The sequence below is a fragment of the Salmo trutta genome, chromosome 2, assembly GCF_901001165.1.
Source record: "Salmo trutta chromosome 2, fSalTru1.1, whole genome shotgun sequence".
Lineage (NCBI taxonomy): Eukaryota > Metazoa > Chordata > Actinopteri > Salmoniformes > Salmonidae > Salmo > Salmo trutta.
In genome coordinates, this window is record NC_042958.1 from 52,774,291 (window position 1) to 52,790,537 (window position 16,247).

General features: G+C 42.6%; 1 protein-coding gene across 4 annotated transcripts in view; it reads left to right on the forward strand.

Moving 5' to 3' along the window:
- Positions 1–15,932, forward strand: part of LOC115156999 (protocadherin-15) — a 329,145-nt gene extending 313,213 nt beyond the window's left edge. For 3 of the 4 annotated variants that reach the window (XM_029704842.1, XM_029704851.1, XM_029704834.1), the window contains exons 34-38: positions 2,803–2,824; positions 3,274–3,312; positions 7,571–7,644; positions 10,249–10,381; positions 14,614–15,932. In XM_029704842.1, the coding sequence (XP_029560702.1) occupies positions 2,803–2,824; positions 3,274–3,312; positions 7,571–7,644; positions 10,249–10,381; positions 14,614–15,183 (838 nt within the window). In that variant the 3' untranslated portion in view covers positions 15,184–15,932. The remainder of the gene's footprint in view (positions 1–2,802; positions 2,825–3,273; positions 3,313–7,570; positions 7,645–10,248; positions 10,382–14,613) is intronic. The other variant, XR_003868374.1, reaches the window with a different exon arrangement.
- Positions 15,933–16,247: the final 315 nt, after the last annotated feature.

A 16,247-nucleotide genomic window follows, 5' to 3' on the forward strand; every position in this document is an offset into this window, starting at 1 on the left:
TGTGGGGCGGTGTGTCACTGCATCATCGGACTGAGCTTGTTGTCATTGCAGGCAATCTCAACGCTGTGCGTTACAGGGAAGACATCCTCCTCCCACATGTGGTACCCTTCCTGCAGGCTCATCCTGACAGGACCCACCAGCATGCCAGTGCCACCAGCCATACTGCTCGTTCTGTGCGTGATTTCCTGCAAAACAGGAATGTCAGTCTTCTGCCATGGCCAGCGAAGAGCCCGGATCTCAAACCCATTGAGCACATCTGGGACCTGTTGGATCGGAGGGTGAGGGCTAGGGCCATTCCCCCCAGAAATGTCAGGAAATTTGCAGGTGCCTTGGTTGAAGCGTGGGGTAAAATCTCACAGCAATAACTGGCAAATCTGGTGCTGTCCATAAGGAGGAGATGCACTGCAGTACTTAATGCAGCTGGTGGCCACACTAGATACTGACTGTTACTATTGTTCAGGGACACATTATTCCATTTCTGTTAGTCACATGTCTGTGGAACTTGTTCAGTTTATGTCTCAGTTGTTGAGTCTTGTTATGTTCATAAAAATATTTACAGATGTTAAGTTTGCTGAAAATAAACGCAGTTTTATTTCTTTTTTAAAGTTTATTTCACCTTTATTTAACCAGGTAGGCAAGTTGAGAACAAGTTCTCATTTGCAATTGCGACCTGGCCAAGATAAAGCAAAGCAGTTCGACACATACAACAACACAGAGTTACACATGGAGTAAAACAAACATACAGTCAATAATACAGTAGAAAAATAAGTCTATATACAATGTGAGCAAATGAGGTGAGATAAGGGAGGTAAAGGCAAAAAAGGCCATGGTGGCAAAGTAAATACAATATAGCAAGTAAAACACTGGAATGGTAGATTTGCAGTGGAAGAAAGTGCAAAGTAGAAATAGAAATAATGGGGTGCAAAGGAGCAAAATAAATAAATACAGTAGGGGAAGAGGTAGTTGTATGGGCTAAATTATAGATGGGCTATGTTATAGATTATAGCAGTTGACAAGTGAGAGGGCGTTTTTTTTGTTGCTGAGTTTATAACCGATTCAAGTATTTTTAGCCAGATCCAAATTGGAATGTCGAATTTTATGTTCCTTTTGATGGCGTAGAAGGCCCTTCTTGGCTTGTCTCTCAGATCGTTCACAGCTTTGTGGAAGTTACCTGTGGTGCTAATGTTTAGGCTGCGGTATGTGTAGTTTTTTATGTGCTCTAGAGCAACAATGTCTGGATGGAATTTATATCCGTGGTCCTGGCAACTGGACCCTTTTTTGGAACACCATTATCCTTGTCTTACTGAGATTTACTGTCAGGGCCGAGGTCTGACAGAATCTGTGCAGATGATCTAGGTGCTGCTGTAGGCCCTCCTTGGTTGGGGACAGAAGCACCAGATCATCAGCAAACAATAAGACATTTGACTTCAGATTCTAGTAGGGAGAGGCCGGGTGCTGCAGACTGTTCTAGTGCCCTCGCCAATTTGATGATATATATGTTGAAGAGGGTGCGGCTTAAGCTGTATCCCTATCTCACCCCCGGCCCTGTGGAAAGAAATTTGTTTTTTTTGCCAGTTTAAACCGTACACTTGTTGTTTGTGTTCATAGATTTTATAATGTCGTATGTTTTTCCCCCAACACCACTTTCCATCGATTAGTATAGCAGGCCCTCATGCCAAATTGAGTCTAAAGCTTTTTTTAAATCAACGAAGCGTGAGAAGACTTTGCCTTTGTTTTGTTTTGTTTGTTTGTCAATTAGGATGTGCAGGGTGAATACGTGGTCTGTCTTACAGTGATTTGGTAAAGAGCCAATTTTACATTTGCTCAGTACATTGTCTACATTGAGGAAATGTACGAGTCTGCTGTTAATGATAATGCAGAGGATTTTCCCAAGGTTGCTGTTGACGCATATCCCACGGCAGTTATTGGGGTCAAATTTGTCTCCACTTTTGTGGATTGGGGTGATCAGTCCTTGGTTCCAAATATTGGGGAATATGCCAGAGCTGAGGATGATGTTAAAAGAGTTCAAGTATAGCCAATTGGAATTTGTGGTCTGTATATTTTATAATTTCATTGAGGATACCATCAAACCCACAGGCTTTTTTGGGTTGGAAGGTTTGTATTTTGCCCTGTAGTTCATTCAATGTAATTGGAGAATCCAGTGGGTTCTGGTAGTTTTTAATAGTTGATTCTAGGATTTGTATTTGATCATGTTTTTTTGCTGTTTATTCTTTGTTATAGAGACAAAAAGATTTGAGATGTGGTTTATCCACACATTTTCATTTTGGATTGTTTGTTTAGAGTTATACAATTTTCCCAGAAGTGGTTAGATTCTATGGATTATTAAATTACAATTCAATTAAAACTCTCTCTCTCTGTCCCTCTCTCTCTTTCTCTCTCCCTCTGTCCATCTCTCTTTCCCTCTCTCTCTCTTAGTGAGGTGTAGGGGTAGAATAGATTTAAGAGCACTGAATAATTCATATTATTGCCTTCCAAAAGGAGATGAACAACTGCTTTACAATTCTCATGTACTTGAAACTGAAAAATTAGCGAAGGGAGACCACTCTCTGCTTTTGATTTAAGCAGCCAATTACTGCTACAGTAAGTAATACAAACTCAAGCAATCTTTATCTTGACAATCTTAATTTTTGACAATCTTTATCTTGACAATCATTATTTTTGACGATCTTTATCTTGACAATCTTTATTTTTGACAATCTTTATTTTTGACAATCTTTATCTTGACAATCTTTATCTTGACAATCTGATTTACTGATTTCCACAATGTTTCTTCCTCTACAGGCGCGGGTATGGACATCATGAGGTACGTTGGCGTTTCCATTCCTCTGAAATTGGCATTGCTGCTTTTGAATGGTGAACCTACTTGTCAGTTTATTTAACATTATTTTATCTGTAGACACAGCGTTGATAGAAGGACCAAAACTAAATATGGAAATAAACTTCCAATGCACCGCCCGCCTTATATTTGGGGAGGCGATGTGATGCACAGATATTGGAAAGGTTTGGCTGATGGCGGAAGCTGTCATCCCTTCGTATTAAATCCCTTGGTTTTGGTTATGAAATTCTCTTATTATACTTCACTGACACAGGCTGTTTCTTCTGTCTATTTCCCATCAAATTCCCCCTGACCTCGCTTGCTACCCCTTCCCATCCATATTTACATTGATCCACTATCTGTTTAATGAAACCTTCCTCTTATCTACTTCCCTGTTGACTGTCTTTTCCTCCTCAACTGTCCACTCTCTCTGGCAGCAACAGCAGTTGCTCAGGCCCTCTCTTCTGAGACCGGAGGTACAGAATACTCTCTCTCTCAATTCAATTCAGTTCAATTCAAAGGCTTTATTGGCATTGGAAACATATGTTTACATTTCCAAAGCAAGTGAAATAGTTAAAAAACAAAAGTGAAATAAACAATAAAAATTAACAGTAAACATTACACTCACAGAATTTCCAAATTTCAAATGTCTACAGTGTTGTAGTGATGTGCAAATAGTTAAAGTACAAAAGGGAAAATAAATAAACATAAATATGGATTGTATTTACAATGGTGTTTGTTCTTCACTGGTTGCCCTTTTCTTGTAGCAACAGGTCACAAATCTTGCTGCTGTGATGGCACACTGTGGTATTTCACCCAGTAGATATGGGAGTTTATCAAAATTGTGTTTGTTTTCAAATTCTTTGTGGATCTGTGTAATCTGAGGGAAATATTTGTCTTTAATATGGTCATACATTTGGCAGGAGGTTAGGAAGTGCAGCTCAGTTTCCACCTAATTTTGTGGGTAGTGTTCACATAGCCTGTCTTCTCTTGAGACCCAGGTCTACCTCCGGCAGCCTTTCTCATTAGCAAGGCTATGGTCACTGAGTCTGTACATAGACAAAGATTTCCTTAATTTTGGGTCAGTCACAGTGGTCAGGTATTCTGCCGCTGTATACTCTCTGTTTAGGTCCGAATAGCATTCTATCCGATTTGCCAAATGGAGGGCGAGGGAGAACTTTGAACCAGTCTCAACGTCAACAGTGAAGAGGCGACTCCGGGATGCTGGCCTTCTAGGAGGAGTTCCTCTATCCAGTGTCTGTCTTCTTTTGCCCATCTTCATCTTTTCTTTTTATTGTCCAGTCTGAGATATGGATTTTTCTTTGCAACTCTGCTTAGAAGGCCAGTACACTCTAATGTACTTGTCCTCTTGTTCCGTTGTGCACCGGGGCCTCCCACTCCTCTTTCTATTCTAGTTAGAGCCAGTTTGCTCTGTTCTGTGAAGGGACTAGTACACAGCGTTGTACAAGATCTTCAGTTTCTTGGCAATTTCTCACATGGAATAGCCTGCTTTTCTCAGAACAAGAATAGACTGACGAGTTTCAGAAGAAAGTTCTTTGTTTCTGGACATTTTGAGCCTGTAATCGAACCCACAAATACTAACGCTCCAGATACTCAACTAGTCTAAAGAAGGCCAGTTTTATTGCTTCTTTAATCAGGACAACAGTTTTCAGCTATGCTAACATAATTGCAAAAGGGTTTTCTAATGATCAATTAGCCTTTTAAAATTATAAACTTGGATTAGCTAACTAGAGGTTGACCGATTAATCGTTATGGCCAATTAATTAGGGCCGATTTCAAGTTTTCATAACAATCGGTAATTTAAAAAAAAAATCCCGACGATTATGGCCGATTACATTGCATTCCAAGAGGAAACTGCGTGGCAGGCTGACCACCTGTTATGCGAGTGCAGCAAGGACCCAAAGTAAGGTGCTAGCTAGCATTAAACTTACCTTATAAAAAACAATCAATCTTCACATAATCACTAGTTAACAACACATGGTTGATGATATTATTAATTTAACTAGCTTGTCCTGCCTTGCGTATAATTTATCATCGAATCACAGCCTACTCGCGAAACGGGGGATGTTTAAACAAAAGCGCATTTGCAAAAAAAGCACAATCGTTGCACGAATGTACCTAACCATAAACATCAATGCCTTTCTTAAAATCAATACACAGAAGTATATTTTTTTTAAACCTGGATATTTAGTTAAAAGAAATTCATGTTAGCAGGCAATATTAACTAGGGAAATTGTGTCACTTCTCTTGCGTTTATTGCACGCAGAGTCAGGGTATATGCAACAGTTTGGGCCGCCTGGCTCGTTGCGAACTAATTTGCTAGAATTTTACATAATTATGACATAACATTGAAGGTTGTGCAATGTAACAGCAATATTTAGACTAGGGTTGCCACCCGTTCGATAAAATACGGAACGGTTCCGTATTTCACTGAAAGAATAAACATTTTGTTTTCAAAATGATAGTTTCCGGATTTGACCATATTAAGGACCAAAGGCTCATATTTCTGTGTTTATTATATTATAATTAAGTCTAGGATTTGATATTTGATAGCGCAGTCTGACTGAGCAGTAGTAGGCAGCAGCAGGCTCGTAAGCATTCATTGAAACTTTACTGCGTTTTGCCAGCAGCTCTTAGCAACGCTTGATTCACAGTGCTGTTTATGACTTCAAGCCTATCAACTCCTGAGATTAGGCTGGCAATACTAAAGTGCCTATTAGAACATCCAATAGACAAAGGTATATGAAATACAAATGGTATAGAGAGAAATAGTCAGCGTGTCATAATTCCTATAATAACTACAACCTAAAACTTCTTAACTGGGAATATTGAACAACTGGGAATATTGAACCACCAGCTTTCATATGTTCTGAGCAAGGAACTTAAACGTTAGCTTTTTTACATGGCACATATTACACTTTTACTTTCTTCTCTAACACTATGTTTTTGCATTATTTAAACCAAATCGAGCATGTTTCATTATTTATTTGAGACTAAATAGATTTTATTTCTGTATTATATTAAGTTAAAATAAGTGTTCATAGTTCATTTAGTATTGTTGTAATTGTCATTATTACAAATATATGATATCAACAGAGAAATAAGCCGATACCGATTAATCGGGCAATTTTTATATATATAATCGGTATTGGCTTATTTTGGTCCTCCAATAATCGGTATCAGTATCGGCATTGAAAAATCATAATTGGTCGACCTCTAGAGCTAACACAACGTACCATTGGAACACAGGAGTGATGGTTGCTGATAATGGGCCTCTGTATGCCTATGTAGATATTCCATAAAAAATCTGTAGTTTCCAGCTACAATAGTCATTTACAACATTAACAATGTCTACACTGTATTTCTGATCAATTTTATGTTATTTTAATGGACAAAAAATGTGCTTTTCTTTCAAAAACAAGGACATTTATAAGTGACTATTACAGTGAAACATTTTGTCCAGGAAATTGCCTAGAAGGGATTGAAGTTGTTGTTGCCTAAACCTTTTTTTGGTAGATTTCCACAATACTTTCCTTCCATCTATAGCATTTCTTAATATTATTCTGTTCCTTTGAATTTGATGCCTCATCATTTAGCATAGCTCTGTTCAAATAGAGTGTGATTTTGCTGTGATCTGATAAGGGTATCAGTGGACTGACTGTGAACGCTCTGAGAGACTCTGGGTTGAGGCCAATGATAAAGTAGTCTACATTACTACTGCCAAGAGATGAGCTATGGGTGTACCTACCAAAGAAGTCCGATCCGAACCCTACCAGCGACTATGTACTTACCCAGCGTCCGACAGAGCTGCAGGAGTTGTGACCCATTTCTTTTGGTTATGTGGTCGTAGTTGTTTCTAAGGGGGAATATGGGGGAGGGAATGCTGTCACCTGCAGGTAGGTGTTTGTCCCCCTGTGTGCTGAGGGTGTCAGGTTCTTGTCCAGTTCTGGCATTTAGGTAACCACAGACTAGTACATGTCCCTGCGCCTGGAAATTGTTGATCTCCCCCTCTAGGATGGAGAAGCTGTCACTGTTAAAGTATGGGGAATATATTGGTGTGATATATTGTAGGTAGCACACATGAGGACATTTTTCTCTGTTGATATCATTTCCTTATTAATTTCTAGCCAGATGTAAAATTGTCTTGTTTTGGCTAATTTAATAGAGTGGGTTAGGTCTGCTCTATACCAAATTAGCTTACCCCCTGAGGCTCTTCCCTGATTCACACCTGGTAGTTTGGTGGATGGGACTACCAGCTCTCTGTAACCTAGAGGGCAACCAGTGGGTCCATCTCCTTTATACCATGTTTTTTGTCGAATGACAATGTCTGTATTTCCAATGTCTTTGATGAAGTCTGGGTTCCTGCTCTTTAGGCCAAAGGCAGATGACCTCAGGCCTTGTATATTCCAGGATGAGCTAGTAAAAGTTTTGTGTTCCATAGTGTCTAGTGTTGTTTTTGTGTGGTTTAGACTCTGTCTCTCTGTCTGTCTCTCTGTCTGTCTGTCTGTCTGTCTGTCTGTCTGTCTGTCTGTCTGTCTGTCTGTCTGTCTGTCTGTCTGTCTGTCTGTCTGTCTGTCTGTCTGTCTGTCTGTCTGTCTGTCTGTCTGTCTCCCTTTGCTATCCATAGTAGTAAAGAATCCTCCTTTAATAAAGCCTGTTTGGTGGTCTTCTCTTGTTTTCCTTTAACTAATACCTCTTCTTTACCCACAACAGGAGCTCTCTATTGAGTCTGGTATCGATCCTGGCCAGGACTATTACACCCAGGATTATTATAATTATGACCATGGGTAAGGGAGTGTGCGTGGCTGTGTGTGTGCACGGTGTGTCTGTGTACGGTGTGTCTCTGCACAGTGTGTGTTTGTGTGTGTTTTTGTTCCTGAGGCCTTGCTGATCCTGTGAGTGCCGACAGTTCACCTCACACCAGGGAAACTCAGTCGGTCTGCAGAGTCCGGAAACTCATTTAGAGTTAAATACCCGTCCATAACAAACAGCTCTCGACACAACAGGCCTCCAGACTGAAAAATCGGAAGTAGTTTCCGAACAGCCTTGAAGTGAAGCGTTCAGCTCAGAATACATAATGATAGCTTCAGACGAAATCATTCAAATTGTCGTTTGTTGCCACCTGTGATGAATTCCATAATTTCATTTTAAGACACTAGAGACCCCATTTAGGTGTCCTGGCACAATGGTAGCCAGGCTAATCACTCACTTAGCACGTTACATTGAGCATCGTCCACGTTATCTAACAACAGGAGAACAACAAGGAGTGTTGATGCAGATTGAAAGTTATGGAATGAAGCTCTCCAGCACCCAAGTGAGAGGATGATAGTTATAGAGCATGTGTGTCTAACTCACTCTACGGATGGCCGAGTGTCTGCAGGTTTTTACTCTTACCCTGTACTTGATTGATGAATTAAGGTTACTAATTAGCAAGGAACTCCCCACACCTGGTTTTCTAGGGCTTAATTGAAAGGAAAAACCTAAAACTTGCAGACACTAGGCCTTCCATGGAATGAGTTGACACCCCGGATGTAGAAACTGAATGATTCGGATTTCTATATGCTCTAGCGACAGATACATTTACCTCTCACTGTCTCTGAGTGTCTCTTTCTCCTCTCTCTCTCCTCTCTCTTTCTTCTCCCTCCTCTCTCTCCTCAATCTCTCTCCTCACTCTCTCTCTCCTCTTTCCCCTCTCTCTCCTCTCTCTCCTCACTGTCTCTCTCCTCTCTCCTCTCGCCTCACTCCCTCTCTCTTCTCTCTCTCCTCTCGCTCTTCACTCTCTCTCTCCTGTCTCTCCTCTCTCTCCTCACGCTCTCTCTATATGCAGCTTTTCACCTTTTAATAACAACGTCCAGCCTCTGACTTCAGCCATACCGCATGTTATTTTTCTCTCTGCTATGTAGCGGGTCTCTCAAAATGCTAATGTTTCGCTTCACATCGATCACTATGAATAAAATTAGAGTGTTTGGGTTGAGATGTGGGTAATAGTCTTCTGGCTGGAGGCTTGAGCCCTTTAGCCATTTGGCCTCTACTGACACCGTGTACTGTACACTCTTAGAACTAGTGGTGACTCGAGGAACCCTGGAGATCCTCAAGGAACCCCTGGAGTTCCTCAAGGAACCATTTGCTAGTCAATGGTTCATATTTGCATCTTCGATTAGTTGAGTGGTTCATGGAGGAACCTTTATTGGTTCAATGTAGCAACGTGTTCCTGGAGGAACCCTGGAGCAGAGGCGTGGCTTATTAGGGGTATGGCTTGCGGATCAGTATTTTTTGGGCCACCCATTAAAGTAAATGTCATTCTTGTTCATCTGATCTGTTGTATTGTCTTCCAATGTTAAGGTTGAAAGCTGACAGTTTTGTAGCTTCAGTGAGGCGTTTGTAGCTTCAGTTCCCCAAGAGCTTCTGTGAATCCAGAAGTTGGAGTAGTTAACACTTTATTACTGTATGTCAGTAATGTTCATATTATATTAGAATATGTAATAAGCATAGATATTCATGGAACATTTCATTTGTAGTGTACAAAATTAATGTTATGAACAGTTAATGACATTTATGCTAACTGGGGACCAAAAATAACTATCATAAAGCCACACCTCCAATAAGCCACACCTCCAATCTGATAGGCTGCTACCTCGACACTATATTATAAAAAAAGGTTAAAAAAAATGGAACCCCTCCAATCACAAAAGTGTTCTGGTTTGAACCTTTACACGGAGGTTCCTCGAATACCTTTTTCAACTGGAAAGGTTCCGCCTGTGTGGCCACCAAAAAGGTTCTTCCAGGCACCTTTACTTCTTAAGAATGTAGGTTAAAGGTCACCACACCCTGTGTCCATACAGTCACAGTCAGCCCTGTTAAGCTGATGGTCTGTTTCTGTTTTAGCAGACGGTTTCTCCCTAGGAGCACTCAAAGCCTTTAATCTGGGTTCATAGGGAACTGACTTCTACGCTCTGTAGTGAGTGGGCCCTGGATCTTATTGTACGCCTTGTCTGCCCCCCTCTGGCACTAAAGACAGGCTGAACAAAGACAGAGGAAAAAAAGAAATAGCCTGTCTGGGACAATGACTGTAAAGTCCCATAAGGAGCCTCCTTTACCGCCCACCTCTCACTCTTTCTGTTATCCAGGAGCCACTGGAGACCCGGGCTGAATCACATGTTCTGTTTCACACTCGCTTCTAAAAAACGAATGGCACAATTATACTGATAAATGTGTATTGACAGAGGTTGAATAAATCATGTTATGGCTGCTAGTGTGTGTGTGTGTGTGTGCGCGCGTGCATGTATCTGTGTGCTGCGTGTGTGTATGTCTGTGTGTGTGTGTTGTCTGTCTATCTGTGTCTGTGTGTCAGTCAGTACAGTGTGTAACTAAACCGTTGTGTCTCCCTACAGGTATGAGCTGCCTCAGTATGGCAGTCGCAGGAAGTTGATATCGCCGACAGGCCTGTATGATGAGTACGGAGAGGTGATTGTGGAAGACGATGGGAGCTACTACTATTGCAGTCCACAGGAGTCGGATGGAGAGGTAGCAGATTTGTTTGATTCAAAATGATGCACCTTTGAATTCAATGAAAAGTATGTCCCTGGAGGAAGCCCTGCTTGGTTCAGTAATGGGTCAGTAATGGTTAATGGTCAACAGTGGCTTTAACGGTAGCTTGGGCTGATGTGACTGTAATATAGGTGGCCATGCGTGGTGGGAGGAGGCCATCTAGGTGGGGTAGAGGACCACCCCGCAGCCCCCGCAGTGGCCCCTCCAACAGGTACTTGGAGACCTGCAGTCTCCCCGTCCCAGGCCAGGAACAGCCACCCCCAGCAGTGCTGCTGCAGCAGACTCCATTGGCCCCACCACTCCTCTACGGCTGCTCAGAAACTAAAGACAGTCATGAAACTCTGCAGTTTCCTGGTGAGCCCCCCTCACTCCACCCCCCGTGTAACTAAGCCAGGATATTCCCCTTGAAGTTCTTCTCCAATGATCGGAGGGACGGAGGAGATGGTGGAGACTGCCCCTGAACTAATTAAGGCCTAGTGCTCCGACAGCATGCTGAGGATGAACAGTGATAGATGGTCATAGATGGTAGCTACTTCCAGGCCTGGTACGAGGCCAAGCCCTCGGTGAAACAGTGGTTGGTGAAGGTGCCAAGATGTACAGTCGAAGTCGGAGGTTTACATATACCTTAGCCAAAGGCATTTAAACTCCATTTTTCACAATTCCTGACATTTAATCCTAGTAAAAATGTCCTGTCTTAGGTCAGTTAGGATCACCACTTTATTTTAAAAATGTGAAATGTCAGAATAATAGTAGAGAGAATGATTTATTTCAGCTTTTATTTCTTTCATCACATTCCCAGTGGGTCAGAAGTTTACATACACTCAATTAGTATTTGGTAGCATTGGCTTTAAATTGTTTAACTTCGGTCAAACGTTTCGGGTAGCCTTCCACAAGCTTCCCACAATAGGTTGGGTGAATTTTGGCCCATTCCTCCTGACAGAGCTGGTGTAACTGAGTCAGGTTTGTAGGCCTCCTTGCTCGCACATGCTTTTTCAGTTCTGCCCGCAAATGTTCTATAGGATTGAGGTCAGGGCTTTGTGATGGCCACTCCAATACCTTGACTTTGTAAGCCATTTTGCCACAACTTTGGAAGTATGCATTGTCCATTTGGAAGACCCATTTGCGACCAAGCTTTAACTTCCTGACTGATGTCTTGAGATGTTGCTTCAATATATCCACATAATTTTCCTTTCTCATGATGCCATCTATTTTGTGAAGTGCACCAGTCCCTCCTGCAGCAAAGCCCACAACATGATGCTGCCACCACCGTGCTTCACGGTTGTGATGGTGTTCTTCGGCTTGCCCCTTTTTCCTCCAAACATAACGATGGTCATTATGGCCAAACAGTTCTATTTTTGTTTCATCAGACCAGAGGACATTTCTCCAAAAAGTAGATCTTTGTACCCATGTGCAGTTGCAAACCGTAGTCTGGCTTTTTTATGGCGGTTTGGGAGCAGTGGCTTCTTCCTTTCTGAGCGACCTTTCAAGTTATGTCGATATAGGACTCGTTTTACTGTGATATAGATACTTTTGTACATGTTTCCTCCAGCATCTTCACAAGGTCCTTTGCTGTTGTTCTGGGATTGATTTTCACTTTTCGCACCAAAGTGCATTCATCTCTAAGAGACAGAACGCTTCTCCTTCCTGAGCGGTATGACGGCTGCGTAGTCCCATGGTGTTTATACTTGCGTACTATTGTTTGTACAGATAAACGTTGTACCTTCAAGCATTTGGAAATTGCTCCCAAGGATGAACCAGACTTGTGGAGGTCTACAATTTTTTTTCTGAGGTATTGGCTGATTTCTTTTGATTTTCCCATGATGTCAAGCAAAAGGTACTGAGTTTGAAGGTAGGCCTTGAAATACATCCACAGGTATACCACTAATTGACTCAAATGATTCGATTAGCCTATAAGAAGCATCTAAACCCATGACATCATTTTCTGGAATTTTCCAAGCTGTTTAAAGGCACAGTCAGCTTAGTGTATGTAAACTTCTGACCCATTGGAATTGTGATAAAGTGAATTATAAGTAAAATAATCTGTCTGTGAACAATTGTTGGAAAAGTTACTTGTGTCATGCACAAAGTAGATGTCCTAACCGACTTGCCAAAACGATAGTTTGTTCACAAGAAATGTGTGGAGTGGTTGAAAAACGAGTTTTAATGACTCCAACCTAAATGTATGTAAACTTCTGACTTCAACTGTATAAACATATCAAGCAGGCTTCAAGAGAGGAGGATATCCTCAGTGTGAGCTCTGTAGCTGAGCAGAGAATGTATGGTTCCAGGTCCCAATGCTCCAGTGACTGAGAGGGAGTAGAGGTGGCAGGCCTCCCTGGCGGGGGGGACTGTCGTGAACAGGACTGCAGCAGCTCTGAGGAAGGGTCCCAGGGGAGGCCTTCTCAGACAGGAGGAGTATGAGCAGCACTGCTTCATCCTCCACACTGGATTGCAGGGGAGGGAGGGAGGGAGGGAGGGAGGGAGGGAGGGAGGGAGGGAGGGAGGGAGAGAGGGAGAGGGAGGGAGAGAGAGAGAGAGGGAGGGAGAGAGAGAGGGAGGGAGAGAGAGAGAAAGAGAGAGAGGCTGGGGATTCTGAGGAGAAATACTCCGATAAAGGTCAGGATCAGAGACTGAGGAAGACAAGAGGAATGTGACGTCTGCAGAGGCGGACACAGAGCCAGGGACACGGTCACAGACGCCCTCGTCCAGCAGGAGATCCTCTGTGGTCTCCAGCCGCAGTCAGAGTAGACAGGACAGTGGAGAACATCCTCTGATACACAGCACAGTGGGACAGAACAGAGATCCTCACTTAGCAGAGTAAGTCTCTGACCAAAGCTCCAGGAGCTTTAGATCCACCTGGACAAGAAGCGCTAGATCCACAACTTCCTCACACACTTTAGGGCCTGAGAACACCATCGAAGAGGAGAGCGAGGAAGAGCAGGAGTCCTCGGGGGAGGAGGAAGAAGAGGCTGAGAGCGGAGAGTCATCTGAGGTGTGAAGGGTCATTGTCCAAGAGGTCCAGTGGGAGCCTTACAATGGTCTCAACAGGAAAGAGACGAGGCTCGACAGAGGTCAGAGGTAGCATCATGGAAACCTCAGATGACCCTGTCCCCTACCCCTGAGGATGATGAGGGAGCCACAACGACGAGACCGTCCAGCGGTAGTTATGGAAACAGCTTGGCGCATAGCACAGAGGAAGAAGAGGAAGATGAAGCCGTAACATCTTAATTCAATTGAATTCCGATCCCATTAAGTAAGATCTCCGAATGCCTTGATTGCGTTTGCAATTATTTGTGTGGAATGTGTTATTGTAATAGAAGCCATTTTAGCCAATTACAGAGTCCAAACCGCATGCCCTCTCTTCCCCTCTTCTCTTTTTAGCTGCTGCCTTTTCTTTCATGAATAGTGGAAGCAATGTCCTTTGATGTGATAATCCCATTCCTCCTTCTAAAGCTCTTAGTAAATGGTTAATAATTGCTTCTCATCCATCTGTGTGAAGAAGCACAAAAGATTGTGGTTAATTCACCTCAGAAGTTATAGTCATTTCCTCCAACAGCTCCTTCTCCAGCGTGACAATGTGCACTGAGTGTCTTTAATAATGTCTTGATGTTAAGCTTCATGTCTCTCATACACTGAGTGTACAAAACATTAAGGACACCTGCTCTTTCCATGACATAGACTGACCAGGTGAATCCAGGTGAAAGCAATGATCCCTTATTGATGTCACTTGTTAAATCCACTTTAATCAGTGTAGATTAAGTGGATGAGATAGGTTAAAGAAGGATTTTCAAGCATTGAGACAATTGAGGCATGGATTGTGTATGTGTGCCATACAGAGGGTGAATGGGAAAGACAACATATTTAAGTACCTTTAAACGTGGGTATGGTAGTAGGTGCCTGGCGCACCGGTTTGTGTCAAGAACTGCAACGCTGCTGGGTTTTTCATGCTCAACAGTTTCCCCGTGTGTATCAAGAATGGTCCACCACCCCAAAGGACATCCAGCCAACTTGACACAACTGTGCAAAGCATTGGAGTCAACATGGGCCAGCATCCCTTTGGAACGCATTCGACAACTTGTAGAATCCATGCCCTGACGAATGGAGGCTGTTCTGAGGGGGGGGGGGCGTTCAACTCAATATTAGGAAGGTGTTCCTAATGTTAATGTTCTGTACACTCAGTGTATATCTGTCTGCTTGTTGTTGTTCAGTACGGGAGGAAGAAGCGGATCAAGCTGGTGGTGGACAGGGAGTATGAGACCAGTTCCACGGGGGAGGACAGTGCTCCGGAACCCCAAAGGAACCGTCTGTCCAATCTGACCAACCACAGCAACGTCAACGGCAGCGTGTACCTGGCACAGAACGGCTCAGTCATACGCACCCGCCGGGCCGCCCACTCAAACAACATCAAGGTCAACTCCCCGGTGCGCCTGGGCAAGCACTTTAAGAAACTAGACAAACTGGCGGTGACTCACGAGGAGAGACTGCCGCTCAACAGCCCCGTGGCGACCACGTCCTCGGCCGACAAGAACCTAAACACCCAGCCCTCCAGCGGCTCCCTGGCCTCCAGCACCACGGGCGCCGAGAGCATTGCGTCCAAGTCCAACATCGCCAAGGCCAGGAGCGAGAGAACGTGGAACGCGGAGGAGCAGGAGTCAACAGTGGACAATGAGAATGTGAGAGAACCTTTAGAATCTCAGAGCGATCGCACGTATTCCGATGAGGAGGAGCTATGGATGGGGCCCTGGAACAATCTGCACATACCAATGACAAAACTGTGACTTTTGTATTTTCACTTGTGACAAAATGAACTTTTTAGTATTGTCCCCAATGACTTAATTCATGGCATAAATCTCAATTGAATTGCACTTTACTTCAGCATTATATTTGCATTTATTTATCAGTAATCCACTGGTTTCTTGTTAAGTGTTGCCAACGAAAGCAACATCGCAATTAATTGGCTTAATCTTAAAAATGGTCTTCTCTCTATTTAGCTACTGTACATTCATCCAAAAGTTTTTGCAACCAGTAAGCTATAGGTTTCCTTTAAATACAGAATACTAACAATTTTGAGTTTACTTAGGATAAAACATGCTCTTTTCCCAATATTGTCACTTGTAGAATGTTCTTCCCTAAGAGGAGCTTATGAAAATGTCTCGGCGACACAGAGGTGTCTTGATCAGGGATGCACTTGCTGTCCACGTAGGCCTTTACCTGTGCCCCAATCATAAAAGTCACTCAGACTCGAATACAGTGTTATTTTTGTCATTTTTATACAGATTGCTACATTTTTGAGGGATATTTGAAATACTATCCTGTTTGCTGCATACTGCATACTTGCCATGTCTTGAAATAACAATTCTGGTTGTGGTCTGGTTTTGAATCGATATTCGTAATGGCCGTGTGATGTTTATAAGCACATGAAAAACCAATGCAGTAATCTTTGTTCTAGTGCTGCCTTCATAAATATTTCAAATACGTCTTCAACCTATTGATGGAAACAGAAATAAACATTTCTCATCAAACTGTTGCTACTTCTATTCATCTAGTCCTTTTTCTCTCTCCGAAATGGTTAGAAATCCCTTTGTTTGCAGAGAGAAGTATGCCAAATCCAAAACCCCCAGTCTATGCCCAGGTAAAATGAACATTACAGTCAGTTCAATTTCCATGTGTTTGCTTCTGCTCTGAGAATCAGCATTATGATATTGATGACCTTCAGGAGAAGGTGTTCATTTTGAATGGTTCTTGGAGAACATATCAAACATCCATTTGATTGATTTAACTAAGTTACCTGATTTATAGCGATTCCAGTGTGCAGACAGTGAAGTCATTTGGGCTTATTAAC